General features: G+C 47.9%; 1 protein-coding gene across 5 annotated transcripts in view; it reads right to left on the bottom strand.

Annotated features, from left to right (window-relative positions):
- The window catches only part of NBEAL1 (neurobeachin like 1), a gene marked incomplete at its 3' end in the record, with an annotated part of 139,512 nt that overhangs the window by 109,477 nt on the left and 14,103 nt on the right, over positions 1-15,932 (bottom strand). For all 5 annotated transcript variants that reach the window (XR_014556167.1, XM_083702591.1, XM_083702589.1 and 2 more), the window contains exon 3: positions 1,218-1,309. Coding sequence is in view for 4 of the 5 variants with exons in the window: in XM_083702591.1 (XP_083558717.1) it covers positions 1,218-1,309 (92 nt within the window). The remainder of the gene's footprint in view (positions 1-1,217; positions 1,310-15,932) is intronic.

Here is a 15,932-nt window from a genome sequence, read left to right as displayed (position 1 = left end):
AAGAATGAACACCAGGACAATCAAGAAATACCAGTGTGGAACAAGTGGGGTGGGGGTTAAACACGTAAACACAGGGCTTATTCACACTGAAAATTTACTTTGGGTTACTGCTGGTTCCCCTTTGATTTAACCAGCAGCTGACCTGAGAAAACCTAGGGATTGGTAGCGATTCCACTGGAAGTTAATTACACAGTTCAGTCATGTTTGAGAGCAAACTGCGAAATGTAAAAGTTTGTAGTGGCCATAATTGGCGTGGCAGATAAAGGCAGAAGGAGCCCAAAAGAGCACCTGGGAACAGGAATTTGGCAGAACTTCAAACCGTGGTTTCTGAAGCTGGCTTTTTAACTAACCTGATTTTGTTAATAAACCACTCTCTATAGTTCACCCAACAAGCAGAGATTCCATGTAAAAAACTTAAGAAGAGCCTGTTATCCGCTCATTCCTACTCTTTGCGTTCTGAAACTTATCAAATTTGTGACCCACAAGAGGAAACACAGCCCAACTCCTCTCCACCCTGCCATGTGAGGAAAGGAGGGAAGCATGAAGGCCCATAACTCATTCCAGCTTGTGTATGTCACACAAACCCATGGTTTATTACCGTATTTTTTGCTCTATAGGACCATAGGAGGGGGAGAAGAGAGAGAAATTTTTTTTCTTGTTCTCCCCCTCTAAAACAAGGTGCGTTCACCGCCAGCCTCAAAGACCAGGTTGGGGAGCAGCGCAAAGGCGGCGTGCCGCCTTCCCGCTGCCCCCCGAGCTTGTGGGGCTGACGGGGGGGGAAGTGTTGCACCCTTCCCCCCACCTTCGTACAGCCTTCGTAGCCTTCGCAGGGCAGTGGGGTGAAGGCACCCCGCTGAGGCTTTGTGCAGCTGTCCGCAAGCTAGAATAGCGAGACGGAGCGCTCCGCAGTGCTCCGTCTCCCTGTTCTGGCTTAGGGCTTAGCCGCGCAGCCTGCATTCGCTCTATAGGACGCACACACATTTCCCCTTAATTTTTGGAGGGGGAAAAGTATGTCCTATAGAGCGAAAAATACGGTATATCATATGGATGCAGCCACTAAGTTTTCATTGCACTTCTGTCGAGCAAAATGTCTGCACACAGCACAGCCACAATGTAGAGAAGTCCCAAAGAGATGGCATATATCAACACACACATACTTATTAAATCAGCCATATCACTTTTAGGCATCAACACAAAGAACTATTATTTCTACATACCTAGTGGGCAGCTTTTCAAAATCCACATCCAAAAACTGTTCGTAACTAGAAACAAAACTGTCCAACCAGAGCTTCAAGTAGTCTGGGTCTTTCTGCGAAGGCAAACAGATTTTAAAAGTTAATTTTTCTTCTGGAAGCATTTGTAAATGTGTGTGTCCAATGCTGCCCCATTCGTGCCCCCCAAGTTTCCTGCCATAATCATGTATTACTTGGTGTTGAGGTCACTTTAAACTTCCCAGAATACCACTCTGCTTCCTGACACTGCTGCCCTGACGCTGAGATATTCCCTAACAAGACTGAGCATTCTCCAGAGATTCCACTTCCCAAAACACTCAAAATAAAATAAAACATAATACGACATCAGCAACTTCATACAACTTTTTTATAACCATATCCAATAAATTGGGAGGAAGACAAGGAGATTGACCTGTTGGGTCCCCAAGACAGGCTATGAGATGATGATGATGATAATCTTAGTATTGATTTATTATATTATTTATACCTCACCCATCTGGCTGGGTTTCTCCAGCCACTATGAGATGGAATGGATGAGCTTACAGTGGTAGAACAAATGCAAGCTTAAAAGGACAGAAGGTCAATCTCTCCTTTCTTCAGTTGACAACAGATCTCAGGAAGCAGGACTGGAAAAGACCTAGCAACAAGAAACCTCAAAGCTGCTACCAGCAACAGTTCAGAGCTAGATGGACGAAGTATCTGACTCTGTAGACACAGCTTCTTGTCTTTAACATATCCTTAGATGTTATAGCTTAGCTTGAAGGTATAAGAAAGAACATCTTTTTGGCAGAAGGCAGACAAAATAAAGAGTGGGGCAGAGCAGAAGGGAAGGCTAGGGAGCCACTGAGCAGAGCCAACTAAGAGAATGTCGAGGTGGTCATTTTTGCCAATGACAGTCAGACGTCATTGTGTCACGGCTGGCCAAGAATAAACTTTGGCTGCAGCTCATAGCCAGTGAGCAAAGAGCTTAAGCATGAGCCCAAGTCTGGACGACACGCTAAGCCAAACCTTAGCTTAGCTTGGAGCAGAGCAGGAGTAGAAAACACAGGGGAGGTGCAAAGCAGCTGAAAGGTCTTCTCCAGAAGGCCACATATTCATGCATTAAGCTAATTTAGTTTCCCATGCTGGCCACTGGAACCATGCCAAGTTCCATGGTGATCACAGCTAGTCCACCACTTTGAGTGGAACAGTCACAGCAATCTCTCGTGCTACTGGGTACTTCTCTCACAATACGTCTCTCTGCCATGATTTAGCACTACCATTGCTGCAAGAAGCTGAACACAGTTTGCAGAAAGCCGAAAAAGCTCCTGTGGAAGTCAACCACATAAAGACTTGGGCGGAGCAGCTCTCAAACTTGTGGGCATTGGCAAGTCCCACAATCTGCTTTATCGGGTTTGCATTTGCATGGCGAATCGCCTCCAAAATTCCCATCCCTTCTCAAGTGGTTTGAGAGCCTTGAGTCACCATCTTCATCTACCCAAGCAAAAGCACCTGAATGAATTTCAAGAGAAGCTGTATGGAACACAGGGACCTGGAGAATTAATTGCAACCATTTTTTTAAAGCCGTGTTGTTGGCACCCGTCTGTCTTGAGAGACCACTGGAGTGTGCATCTGGGGCAAAGACAATCCACTGGAGAATCACAGCACCTGCTGTGGCTGCAGAGACCGGTAGCTCGTAACTGCTGCTTCCTCCTGCATTGTTTCTGTGGCATAAGCAGCATCTACCGTATTTTTCGCTCTATAGGGCACACCAGACCATAGGGCGCATCTAGTTTTTAGGGGGGGGGGGGAATAAAGAAAAAATATTATTTTCCCCCAGCCGCGGGGCTGGGGGGGGGGGGAGCCTGAGCTTCCCCTGACCCCAGAACAGGTCCAGGAGTGGCGGCAAGATTGCGTGCAACCTCGCCGCTGCTCCCAGAGCTTGTGGGGCTGGGGACGGGGGAAGCCCGGGCTTCCCCCGACCCCAGCCCCCCAGAACAGGCTGCTATCTGCAAGCTTTTGGAGCCTGAAGGCTTGCGGATAGCTGCCTGAAGCCTGGAGAGCGAGAGGGGTTGGTGCGCTACGACCCCTCTCGCTCTCCAGGCTTCGGTCAAAGCCTGCACTCGCTCCATAGGACGTACACACATTTCCCCTTCATTTTTGGAGGGGGGAAAGTGCGTCCTATAGAGCGAAAAATATGGTAAGTGACCTCTCCAGGGTGCAAGCCTAGGCAGTGTGTAGGAAGGTCCTGGGCTGACCAGACAACAAAACTCCACTCTTGGCCTCGCAGATGTGGTCTAAAGGAAAGCAGAGCAATACCTTTGGCACCGGCTTGGCTGCAGGTCACATACAAGATACCATCCAACCATCTTTGGCTTTCCACTCTGGATTTTCATATGGTTTACTTCTTAGCCTTTTCTTCTCTCAAAGATGTCCCACAAGGCAATGGCTACAGGCAAATGTAATAAATTTCCTTCTATACATTACGGGGAACTTGTGCTCCTTCTAGAATCCACTGAAGCATCTCTTGGCCTCTCACTGACAAAAAGTAGTCATGCTCTCAGCATCAACCATGAGGATAAGGAATCTTTGCTCAAAGACAGGGACAGACATCAAAAGACTATTCTAAAATAGAAACACTTCTTCGGGAGAAGAAGAAAAAACAGAACAGGAGGGTGACTCACTTCCAGAGTAAACAGGAGTCCTTCACTAGAGTGTTGTGTTGCTTTTAAAAAATCATTTCTGACTACCGCAGCTGACAAATCAGCCCATTCACCTACGTGGCAATGTGTCCAAGAAATAAACTCGACTCCTAAGGAAATGGAAACTTCCATGTAAGACACCGGTCTGTTTCAATATAAACCAATGTTGAACTACAGTCATAGTAACCACCACAAAGGCTTGGTGCTACTTTTCCTGGGTGTGATGTCACAAATCACACAGGTAATCTGAAAAGGTTATTCTTCAGCCCCAGTCAACATGGCCAATGCTTTAATAGGAGTCATAGTCCAACAACTTCTAATAGGTACCACGTTAGCTACCCCTGAGCTAGGTCAATCACATTGCTCCAGTATCGACTCACAGATAATTCAAGGAGCATCTTAAATTCCAAAATAATTCCTGTGCGATCAAGTTTCTATCTCACACGTGGTTCCTACAAGAGCACAGCAGCTTCCCTGCAGTTCGAAGTTTGCTGATCAATCCATGCAAGTTGGCAGGCCAAGCCAACGGAGACTAGAGATGTGAAGACTTGGGGGTAGGGGATGGAAAAATGTATGGGGGGGGGGGAATCTATACACACACACACACACACACACACACACAAAAAAAACCACACTTTCCCATTCTTCTGCCAGTGTCCTAAATATGGCGGCAACAGAAAAATTGGGGAGGAAACAGTTTTCCATCCAAAATTGTCCATCTTTCCCCCAGACCTTCACAGCTCTACCCAGGACACAACAGCAGGTGGGACCAATGAGTGTAGCCTTGCTTTCCCCGTCACACTTTTGGAATCGAGTTGTGTAGGGTGGAAGGAGGAGAATGGGCACCCAAGTAAGGCTTCTGTTTTACAACAGGCAGTCCGCATTTGCAAACTCCCTGCTGTCACCAAAAGCCAGAAAAGGCACATCCTAATTTAGAGAAGAAAAGCTCCCAATTTCAAGTAGAGCTAGTGATCTCCTGGAAAGTGGTATAGCTGCTTTCAGTCAAGAGGAATGTCAAAGTTAATAAATAGAAGCAGTGGGGAAGGGGGAGAAGCAGTGGCCAGGGCTGCAGGCTGGATCGTTACCCATAATTCCATGCATTAAGTGCTTGTTAAAGAGAACAAGAGGCCGAGCTACGGCAAGTGGGTGCCTTTAGGTGTGTTCCCTGGAAACAAGTAGCAGAAAGAGCAATTAGCAGTGTACTACACAGCTCCAAACAACTATGCTTGGAATCTCTGAAAGTACTCATAGCGATGCTATATAGAACTTGTTAGGATACTTGTATCTTGTTTATTATGCAGCAAAGAGAGAGGTGAGCATACTTGAGGGCTTCTCCTAAGCATCCGGTTGGCCATGGTGGGGAGGGAATGGTGGACTAGATAAGGCAGGGGGAGCTGACACGATGCTCAGCTGTTATATTATGATGCCCATCATCCCTTACCATTGACCATGCTGGCTGGGGCTGATGGGAGCTGGAGTCTGACAGTTTCAGGAGGGTACCAGTGGCATGCAGTTAATTTTTTCCGTAGGACAACAGTTAGGGTGACCTTGCACATTGGAACAGCATCATGTTTCCTTCCCTAAGCCGGGAATCTTAGCAAAGGAGGCGCCAGGGCTTTGGCCAGATACTGGAGCCCTCCTGCCTCCTTCCCAAAAGCAGGAGGGCTTTGGGAAGGTGGTGGGAAGGCTCTTGGACCGATCGGAGCATCGTGCCTCCCTCCCTAAGCTGGGGAGAAGCTTCCCAGGCTTTGGGAAGGAGGTGCCAGGGGAACATTTAGGGAACCAGCCTAGTCCCCCTAGTCCACTGACAGCACACCACTGGAGGGTACCGTATGACCTACCCCTGAGATAAAGCCTTTGGTGTGATCCAGTACAGCTGTTATGTTCTTACTCTTTTTTTAAAAAAAGGAATTCTGTAGTTCAGCAGCTCACATTTTTTCACCATAAACCCTGAATACTCCAATCTGTCCAAAATCTTGCAAATTTGATCATAATTTAGTCATAGAGCTAGACTGGAGCCGTGCTCTTCCAAATAACTAGAGATCTTATTATGGCTATGGGACTGATTTTAATTCAACCAGTTGGACAGTATTTCCGAATTCACAGGACTTCGGTATTTTAATTCCCTGGGCTTCAGTAAAGCAGCCTTCACAAACCAGGTTCTCTCTTGATGCTTTGGACTACCAAACAGCATGGCTGTGCTAGCTAGGGCTGATGGGAGTTGTAGTCCAAAAAATATCTAGAAGGCACAAGGTTGGAGAAAACAGTCTTCCTTGTTTGCCAAGCTGAACAGGAAGTGGAGGTCCCTAAGCAAGGTTAAGCAACAGACCACAAAACAATATACTTGTCACTCAGCAAGCCTGGCATTAGCTCATTAAGAGGTTATAAGGGAAATGTCAGGTTTTGGTGCTCCACTACAATATTGTAAGAGATGCTGGTGGCGCTGTGGGTTAAACCACAGAGCCTAGGATTTGCCGATCAAAAGGTCGGCGGTTCGAATCCAACGATGGGGTGAGCTCCCGTCGCTCGGTCCCTGCTCCTGCCAACCTAGCAGTTCAAAAGGACGACAAAGTGCAAGTAGATAAACAGGTACCACTCCAGCGGGAAGGTAAATCGCGTTTCCGTGCGCTGCTCTGGTTCGCCAGAAGCAGCTTAGTCATGCTGGCCACATGACCCAGAAGCTGTACGCCGGCTCCCTCGGCCAGTAAAGCGAGATGAGCGCAGCAACCCCAGAGTCGGCCACGACTGGACTTATCGGTCAGGGGTCCCTTTACTTACAATATTGTAAAAAGGCACAGCTGGATTCTTCATTTCATACATACTACAGTGGTACCTCTGGATGCAAACAGGATCTGTTTCGGAGCCCCGGTTGCATCTTGAAGCGAATGCAACCCGTGTCTGCACGTGCGAGGGTTGCGATTCACCGCTTTGACGCGTGATGTCATTTTGAGCATCTGCACATGCGCAAGCGGCGAAACCCAGAAGTAATGCGTTCCGTTACATCCGGATCGCCGTGGAGCGCAACCCGAAAACGCTCAACACGAAGCTACTTCAACTCAAGGTATGACTGTATTTGCCATGGCAAAACTGGAATCACAATGTAAAATAAAATCCAAACATAGTGCTACTTACAGAATTACAGGTCATGGCAAAACTGTAATTAGATAACGTTTTAAAGGATTTTGTAGAGCAGTTGCCTAAACAAAAGGGCATGGCATCTAAGAAGCAAAAAATAATAAATAGGTTGTCTATTTTCTTTCAAGCTTAAGAGGTCTGAAAAAGCACTCCACCAAGCAGAGACAAAAAGCATGGCTTTTCAGTTTGGGGACACATTCAGGATTTGCCCAGAAATGGCTCTGCAACTCAGCAGCTGCTCTTCCAAGCAATACTAAGCCATGATGGGACTGCTGCATATTCCTGCATTGGACTAGATGAGCCTCAGGGATCTTTCCAACCAGGGTTCGAAATTAGCGGGCGCCAGTCACATTTTGCGACTGGCAACCAGCCTTTTGCAACTGGATGGAGATGCCATTTTTGCTGCGGGGCTGCCTGGTTTGGTAGCAGGGCTACCAGAAAAACAAAAAGGCAACTAGACATTTTGTTTGGGTGCCCACAACCTAGGTCCCAGGGACAATGTGGCTCCTAGCATTCCTATCCCAGTTTCTAAGAGTGGTAGTCTCGTAATCTGGTGAACCAGGTTCGCATCTCCACTCCTCCACATGCAGCTGCTGGGTGACCTTCGGCTAGTCACACTTCTCTGAAGTCTCTCAGCCCCACTCACCTCACAGAGTGTTTGTTGTGGGGGAGGAAGGGAAAGGAGAATGTTAGCCGCTTTGAGACTCCTTAGGGTAGTGATAAAGCGGGATATCAAATCCAAACTCTTCTTCTTCCTCTACAGTGATTCTCTGATAAGTTTCAAAACAGTCCAGTTTCGTAACCCATGGCTTGAAACTAGCTTGTTTCAGAGCTTATCGGGGTATGTTTTAAACCACAATCCATGGTTTGTACTCAACAATAGGACAGGTTTTCTGGAAGCTGAAGCTCTGCCAAAGCTCTCCTCTTCCCAACTGTGCTGTAGGGGGAGAGGTGTAAGGGCCCTAGGCTCATGAAAGTGCCTTCCTGCTCATATCAACAGTGTTACATGTGGCTAAGCATTACATGTGAACACAGCCAATGGCTCAGTTCACATGCCAATGACCCAACTGAATCCATGCAGGTTTCCATGGTCTAATTGATTCCCTATGGCTCAGGAAAGGGAGGCGGGTGGCGCTGTGGGTTAAACCACAGAGCCTAGGACTTGCCGATCAGAAGGTCGGCGGTTCGAATCCCCGCAACGGGGTGAGCTCCCGTTGCTCGGTCCCTGCTCCTGCCAACCTAGCAGTTCGAAAGCACCCCAAAAAGTGCAAGTAGGTACCGCTCTGGCGGGAAGGTAAACGGCGTTTCCGTGCACTGCTCTGGTTCGCCAGAAGTGGCTTAGTCATGCTGGCCACATGACCCGAAAGCTGTACACCGGCTCCCTCGGCCAATAAAGCGAGATGAGCGCAGCAACCCCAGAGTCGGTCACGACTGGACCTAATGGTCAGGGGTCCTTTTATGGCTCAGGAAAACCATAGCATGCTATTATGTTCAAACTGAGCTACGTTTTGCACAAACTCAGTTTGTTCTCTAATTGTGGCCTAGAGGCAAACGATGGTTTGTCCAAGCCAGGATGGGATGGGGGAACTGGAGCGAAACTTTGATCGCTGCAGAAATAATAGGGGCTACGCCAACATTTGATGATGTTGATCAGGCATAGGTAAACTCGGCCCTCCAGATGCTTTGGGACTACAATTCCCATCATTCCTGACCACTGGTCCTGTTTGCTAGGGATCATGGGAGTTGTAGTCCCCCCAAAAAACTGGAGGGCTGAGTTTGCCTATGCCTGATGTTGATCAAAAGCCACCAATTCTTGAAAAGTATTTTGATCTTCTCATTCTTAGGACTTGAATGTAACACACATGGGAGGGTGAGAAAGATCACCGTCTGGCTGCTACAGTATATTTTTAATATTGACAATGCTGTTTAACTAGCAGGCTGGGTAATAAAGTCAGACAAAATGATACTGGATGAGTTTCAAACTGTTCATTCCCTGCGCCAGCATCTTGGTTCTGTACCATCCATTCCTTATCTCCCGTTGTTATCACGGTGCTGCCACCATTACCACTGCTGTTCCTAGCCTAGCTATCTTTGTCCGAAATGGGTTAAAGGCATCCTATGATGGCAGTCATCTGCTGACCAGGACTAAACAAACCAAGATACCAGGAGGGAAGAATTAGGAATGCTCAACTCTCAGGGATGCACCGAAGATTGTGATTAAAAGAGGGGGGAAATAACCTTGTTTTGTTGCTGTCAAACAAGACAAATTCTCATTTTCGAAGGTTTGCAAATGTTAAAGGGTGTATTGTCAAACACTTGAAATTTAGGGTTTGTTCTTATTTCAGGGTTGTATCAGAGCACACCTACTGAAATTAATGGACATGGCTAATGCAGGTCCAGTAATTTCAATTTTCAGTTTCAACTTCCCATATTCCAACAACTTTCCTTTGCAATGCTATACAAAATGCACCAATACAGTGGTACCTCTGGTTAAGAACTTAATTGGTTCCGGAGGTCCGTTCTTAACCTGAAACTGTTCTTAACCTGAGGTAACACTTTAGCTAATGGGGCCTCCCGCTGCTGCCGCACAATTTCTGTTCTCATCCTGAAGCAAAGTTCTTAACCCGAGGCACTATGTCTGGGTTAGCGGAGTCTGTAACCTGAAGCATCTGTAATCCGAGGTACCACAATTATAAAGTGTTGTGTGTGCTCCACGTGTTTTTTCCCCAAATAAATTTTATTGGTTTTCATGTAAATACAAGCCGCGTCGTGTTGTTTTTAAGAAAACCAAGTTAACCTTCTGCATGCAACCAAACATATACAGTGGTACCTCAGATTACATACACTTCAGGTTATAGACTCTGTTAACCTAGAAATAGTGCTTCAGATTAAGAACTTTGCTTCAGGATGAGAACAGAAATCATGCTCCGGTGGCGCAGCGGCAGCAGGAGGCCCCATTAGCTAAAGTGGTACTTCAGGTTAAGAGCAGTTTCAGGTTAAGTACGGACCTCCGGAACGAATTAAGTACTTAACCTGAGGTACCGCTCTATAGTATGCATATCAGAATAACAATTATTGTTATTTGGGGTCCGCTATGACAGGAAGGGTGAGGAGCTAAGCAAGGGACTAAATTCCTGCCCCCGTCCACTCAAAATCCTTATTCAACAACTCATCTGGGCTCTGACCTTTCACCAGGCATCGCCACATATTTTCACAAGCACGTAAGACCGAGATCCTTGCTTTCCTATCAAATGGAAGTCAAGCAGCTTCTCGGGAGCCTGAATTCTGCACCAAATGCAACGTTTTGCACTCCCACAGAATCCCAGCAAAACACACATGCGAGTCTTACATAAGGCACAAACAGGAGACAAATAGGATTGGCCGGCTTGAGCTTGCAAGAGCAACAAAATTCGCACGCCTTGAAATTCTAATAGCTTCAGATTTTCTGCCCCACGTTCTGCATTTTTACAGCATGCCACATATGCTTACAAAACCCAGATGAGACTCTCAACCATTTTCTAGCCCCTCACTCCCAGAACTGCAATCCCATGCATGTTTACTGAGGGAGGGGGAAATCCCATTTAAATCTGTTTAGGATCGCAGCTTCATTAGGGCAAGGGTCAGCAAACTAAGGCCCGTGGGCTGGATCAGACCCAATTGCCTTCAGGATCCGGCCCGTCAACTGTCTGTGGATCAGTGTGAGGATTCTGTTCATATTTTTTTCTGCGGCGCCATCTTTTCCCCCTCTCCCTCACACAGCGGCAGCGCCTCCTCCCTCCCTCCCTCCTGGCTTCTCCCTGCCCTGCCTAGAGGAGGAAGGGAGCTAGGCTGAGCTGGCTGAGTGCCATTTTTTGCAGCCCTTCTCTGGAGCCAACCATTTCATGCCGCTCATCTTCCCTCCGCTGCTGCTGCCACCGCCCTGGAGCTCCTGTGGGCAGTCTGGAGCTCTCCTCGCTGGCTGCGCAGCGGCCTCCGCTGCCAGCGGGAGGGCCCCCATCCCACCCCCACAGTGCGGAAGAGGTGCCGGCAGCAGGAGGCCCAGCAGGCCACAACGCAGCACCAACCCCAGGCGAGGACCCCCATCTAAACAATGACTACCATCAGTGCAGGTAAGAAAAAAAAATAATTTTAATTTTTATCATCTGCAGTACTGTCTGGCCTGCCTGGTGCTCTTGCATGGAATGTGTCCTTTTCAAATGCATCTGTGGGTTATCTATGGGGCCTGCCTGGTGTGCACAGTGTGCATAAGAATTTGTTCATTTCCCCCCCCCCCCAATATTGTCCAGCCCCCTACAAGGTCTGAGGGACAGTAAACTAGACCCCTGCTGAAAACGTTTGCTGACCCCTGTATTAGGGAGGTAAGGTAAAGGGACCCCTGACCATTAGGTCCAGTCGTGGCCGACTCTGGGGTTGCGGCGCTCATCTCGCTTTATTGGCCGAGGGAGCCGGCATACAGCTTCCGGGTCATGTGGCCAGCATAACTAAGCCGCTTCTGGCGAACCAGAGCAGCACATGGAAATGCCATTTACCTTCCTGCCGGAGCGGTACCTATTTATCTACTTGCACTTTGACGTGCTTTTCAACTGCTAGGTTGGCAGGAGCTGGGACCGAGCAACGGGAGCTCACCCCGTCACGGGGATTCGAACCGCCAACCTTCTGATCGGCAAGTCCTAGGCTCAGTGGCTTAACCCACAGCACCACCCGCGTCCCAGTCTACCTAACAGTACAAACCACCTAAACCTTCCAGATACTCTAATATCTTTTGCCTCTGAACGCTTCCTCCAAGCTAACTACAGGAAGCCCTCAACTTACGGAGCTTTTGTGCATTCAGCTTTTACATGCATTGCCATTTAAAAATAAAAAGGGGACAAGGGTCAGGGAAAAATGACTTTGGAAATGCCATTTACCTTCCCGCCGGAGCGGTACCTATTTATCTACTTGCACTTTGACGTGCTTTCGAACTGATAGGTTGGCAGGAGCTGGGACCAAGCAACGGGAGCTCACCCCGTCACGGGGATTCGAACCACCGACCTTCTGATTGGCAAGTCCTAGGCTCAGTGGCTTAACCCACAGCGCCACCCACGTCCTATGTATTAGGGAGAGGAAGCAGCTAAGCAGGACACATTCTGTAAAGAAGCATTTTCCTTTGTCTACCCAAGACCTCCGCTCCATTTCATGGGATGACCCATTAATGCATCCTCTGCAACCTGGAGACCTCCATATGTTTCTGACTACAACTCCCACCAACCTAAGCCAGCTTCCGAGGCTGATGGGAGTTGTAGCCCAAAAACATTTGGAGAGCACCCAGTTGAGGGAGGCAAGTCTAGACAGAGACTCTGATGGCACATTCAGAATGTTTCTAATGTAAGAGCCATCTTAAAAAGCTAGACAGCATCTTAAAAAGTAGAGACACCACCTTGGAAACAAAGGTCCGTATAGTAAAAGCTATGGTTTTCCCAGTAGTGATGTATGGAAGTGAGAGCTGGACCATAAAGAAGGCTGATTGCCAAAGAATAGATGCTTTTGAATTATGGTGCTGGAGGAGACTCTTGAGAGTCCCATGGACTGCAAGAAGATCAAACCTATCCATTCTGAAGGAAATCAGCCCTGAGTGCTCACTGGAAGGTCAGATCGTGAAGCTGAGGCTCCAAGACTTTGGCCACCTCATGAGAAGAGAAGACTCCCTGGAAAAGACCCTGATGCTGGGAAAGATGGAGGGCACATGGAGAAGGGGACGACAGAGGACGAGATGGTTGGACAGTGTTATCGAAGCTACCAGCATGTGTTTGACCAAACTGCGGGAGGAAGACAGGAGGGCCTGGCGTGCTCTGGTCCATGGGGTCACGAAGAGTCGGACACGACTAAACGACTAAACAACAACAACAAGAGCCATTCTAGGCAACATCCCGACGCCTCCTCCCATATCAGGCAATGCAAAAACGATATTCCGCTGGGAAACTTTAGCCAAATCTTCTTCATATTATTTCTGTATCCCTTCTGCTTCTTTTGCAGCTGACTCCTTAGCTTTCGGAAGATTAAAGCATCTCTCAGAAAATCTAAAAGCATCCAAGTACATAAAATAAGTGGTTGCTGGAAGCAGCAGTCTTATTCTGACTGAAAAGGAAACTTTTCTAAATGCTAACCCAGTGAGATGTCATCTTGAGTCAAGAGCTACTGTTGTTTTTTCCACATCAGACGGGTGGGGAACCTCTGGCATGGCAAACATTTCTGAACTACATCTCCCATCAGCCTTTGTAAGCATGGTTAATGGCCAGGGACGATGGGAGTTGGAGTTCAGAAATACCTGGTGGGTCAAAGGTTCCCCCACACTTGATTTTATGAAAAATGAAAAATACAAAATGTGAGAAAAGGAAGGACCTTACTAAAGCCACCTGTTCTGGGCCCTAGAAACAGATTTATTGTGTGTGGATATCACTCAGTGCTCTTTTGCCACCTGAGGCAAGCGTCAAAATGGCGCCCGTCCTCCCATTCCATAGATAAATGCCAATTGGATGGGCAGCTGAATCTTACTACAATGCTGGCAGTGAGGAAAGAATCCTTGGGGCACTGTTATACAGTGGTTTCGCTCCTTCCTCCTGGACCGTGTTCAGAAAGTGGGGGGGGGGATGAGTGCTCAGACCCCTGGGCCCTCACTTGTGGGGTGCCTCAGGGTTCCGTCCTCTCCCCCATGCTTTTTAACATCTATATGAAGCCGCTGGGAGAGATCATCAGGGGGTTTGGACTGGGTGTCCATCAATAGGCAGATGATACCCAGCTCTACCTCTCTTTTAAATCAGAACCAGTGAAGGCGGTGAAGGTCCTGTGTGAGTGTCTGGAGGCGGTTGGAGGATGGATGGCGGCTAATGGATTGAGGTTGAATCCTGACAAGACAGTACTGTTTTGGGGGGACAGGGGGCGGGCCGGTGTGGAGGACACCCTGGTCCTGAATGGGGTAACTGTGCCCCTGAAGGACCAGGTGCACAGCCTGGGAGTCATTTTGGACTCACAGCTGTCCATGGAGGCACAGGTCAATTCTGTATCCAGGGCAGCTGTCTACCAACTCCACCTGGTACACAGGCTGAGACCCTACCTGCCCGCGGACTGTCTCGCCAGAGTGGTGCATGCTCTAGTTATCTCCCGCTTCGACTACTGCAATGCGCTCTACGTGGGGCTACATTTGAAGGTGACCTGGAAACTACAACTAATCCAGAATGCGGCAGCTAGACTGGTGACTGGGGGCGGCCGCCGAGACCACATAACACCAGTCTTGAAAGACCTACATTGGCTCCCAGTACGTTTCCGAGCACAATTCAAAGTGCTAGTGTTGACCTTTAAAGCCCTAAACAACCTCGGCCCAGTATACCTGAAGGAGCGTCTCCACCCCCATCGTTCTGCCCGGACTCTGAGGTCCAGCGGCGAGAGTCTTCTGGCGGTTCCCTCATTGCGAGAAGCAAAGCTACAGGGAACCAGGCAGAGGGCCTTCTCGGTAGTGGCGCCCGCCCTGCGGAACGCCCTCCCATTAGATGTCAAAGCGATAAACAACTACCTGACATTCAGAAGACATCTTAAGGCAGCCCTGTTCAGGGAAGTTTTTAACGTGTGATATTTTAGTGTATTTTTGGTTTCTATGGAAACCGCCCAGAGAGGCTGGGGAAACCCAGCCAGATGGGCAGGGTACAAATAATAAATTATTATTATTATATAATCCTGCACAGTTCCAAAGAGACTTCACTGAGCTTCAACTCAACCTGATGGTAATAGCCGGAAGAGCAAAGTTCAGTCATTTAGAGCTATACCAGGAAGTACTGGCCGCTATAAACAAAAGCTGGATCAGCCGGTAGAAGCTTTCAATACTGCATTCCCCACCCGAATCGTGGTGCAACCCGTCGTTACGTTAGTCACAAAGCATCCATCCTAACAGAGAATCAAATTAGTGCAAAAATACTGTTAATTATGATTTCTTTAGAGTAACTTTCAGCATGTTTATCCAGCAGAAGTTGGTAAATCGCAGCCATTTCCCTTATTGTTACATACAACTCAGTGACGTTATTCTAACAATGGACTGGAGTGAACATTCACAAATAGTTATATATACTCTGCAATCAGGCTAAATCTATGGCTTTTAATAATAACTGCCTTCTCTGAAAAAGCAAGACTTTTTAAAAGCACATCACCTGATGATTTACTGTTCACGATCTGCAGCTGAACACGTGAACTGACTGAATTTGAAAACAATTTTGGTTGGTGCATCTGCGATGGCGGCAGCAACAGTCCATTCGCACATGAAAGCTGTCACATGATTAAAATCACTTAGCAAGTGTGTTGTGATGAGGAATCTTTTTCCCTTAGGCTGTGGAGAACAAGTTTTAAATCTCCACTTGGCTATGAAGTCCATCGGGTAGCCTACAAAGATGTTACATGGATAAAACTGAACTAGCAATCATGTATAGCGCCTTGAGCTTTTCAGAGGAAGGGTAAAGGTAAAGGTAAAGGGACCCCTGACCATTAGGTCCAGTCGTGACCGACTCTGGGGTTGCAGCGCTCATCTCGCTTTACTAGCCGAGGGAGCCAGCGTACAGCTTCCGGGTTATGTGGCCAGCATGACTAAGCCGCTTCTGGCGAACCAGAGCAGCGCACGGAAACGCCGTTTACCTTCCCACCAGAGAGGTACCTATTTATCTACTTGCACTTTGACGTCCTTTCGAACTGCTAGGTTGGCAGGAGCAGGGACCGAGCAATGGGCGCTCATCCCGTCGCGGGGATTTGAACCGCCGACCTTCTGATCGGCAAGTCCTAGGCTCTGTGGTTTAACCCACAGCGCCAAACATGCAATAAATACATAAATGCAATAAAGGTGCATGGCTGAACTAGCCCTAAGACTGCT

Source organism: Podarcis gaigeae (assembly GCF_964106915.1).
Source record: "Podarcis gaigeae genome assembly, chromosome: 1".
In the NCBI taxonomy this organism is placed as follows: Eukaryota; Metazoa; Chordata; class Lepidosauria; order Squamata; family Lacertidae; genus Podarcis; species Podarcis gaigeae.
This window is presented reverse-complemented; position numbering and strand designations above follow the sequence as displayed.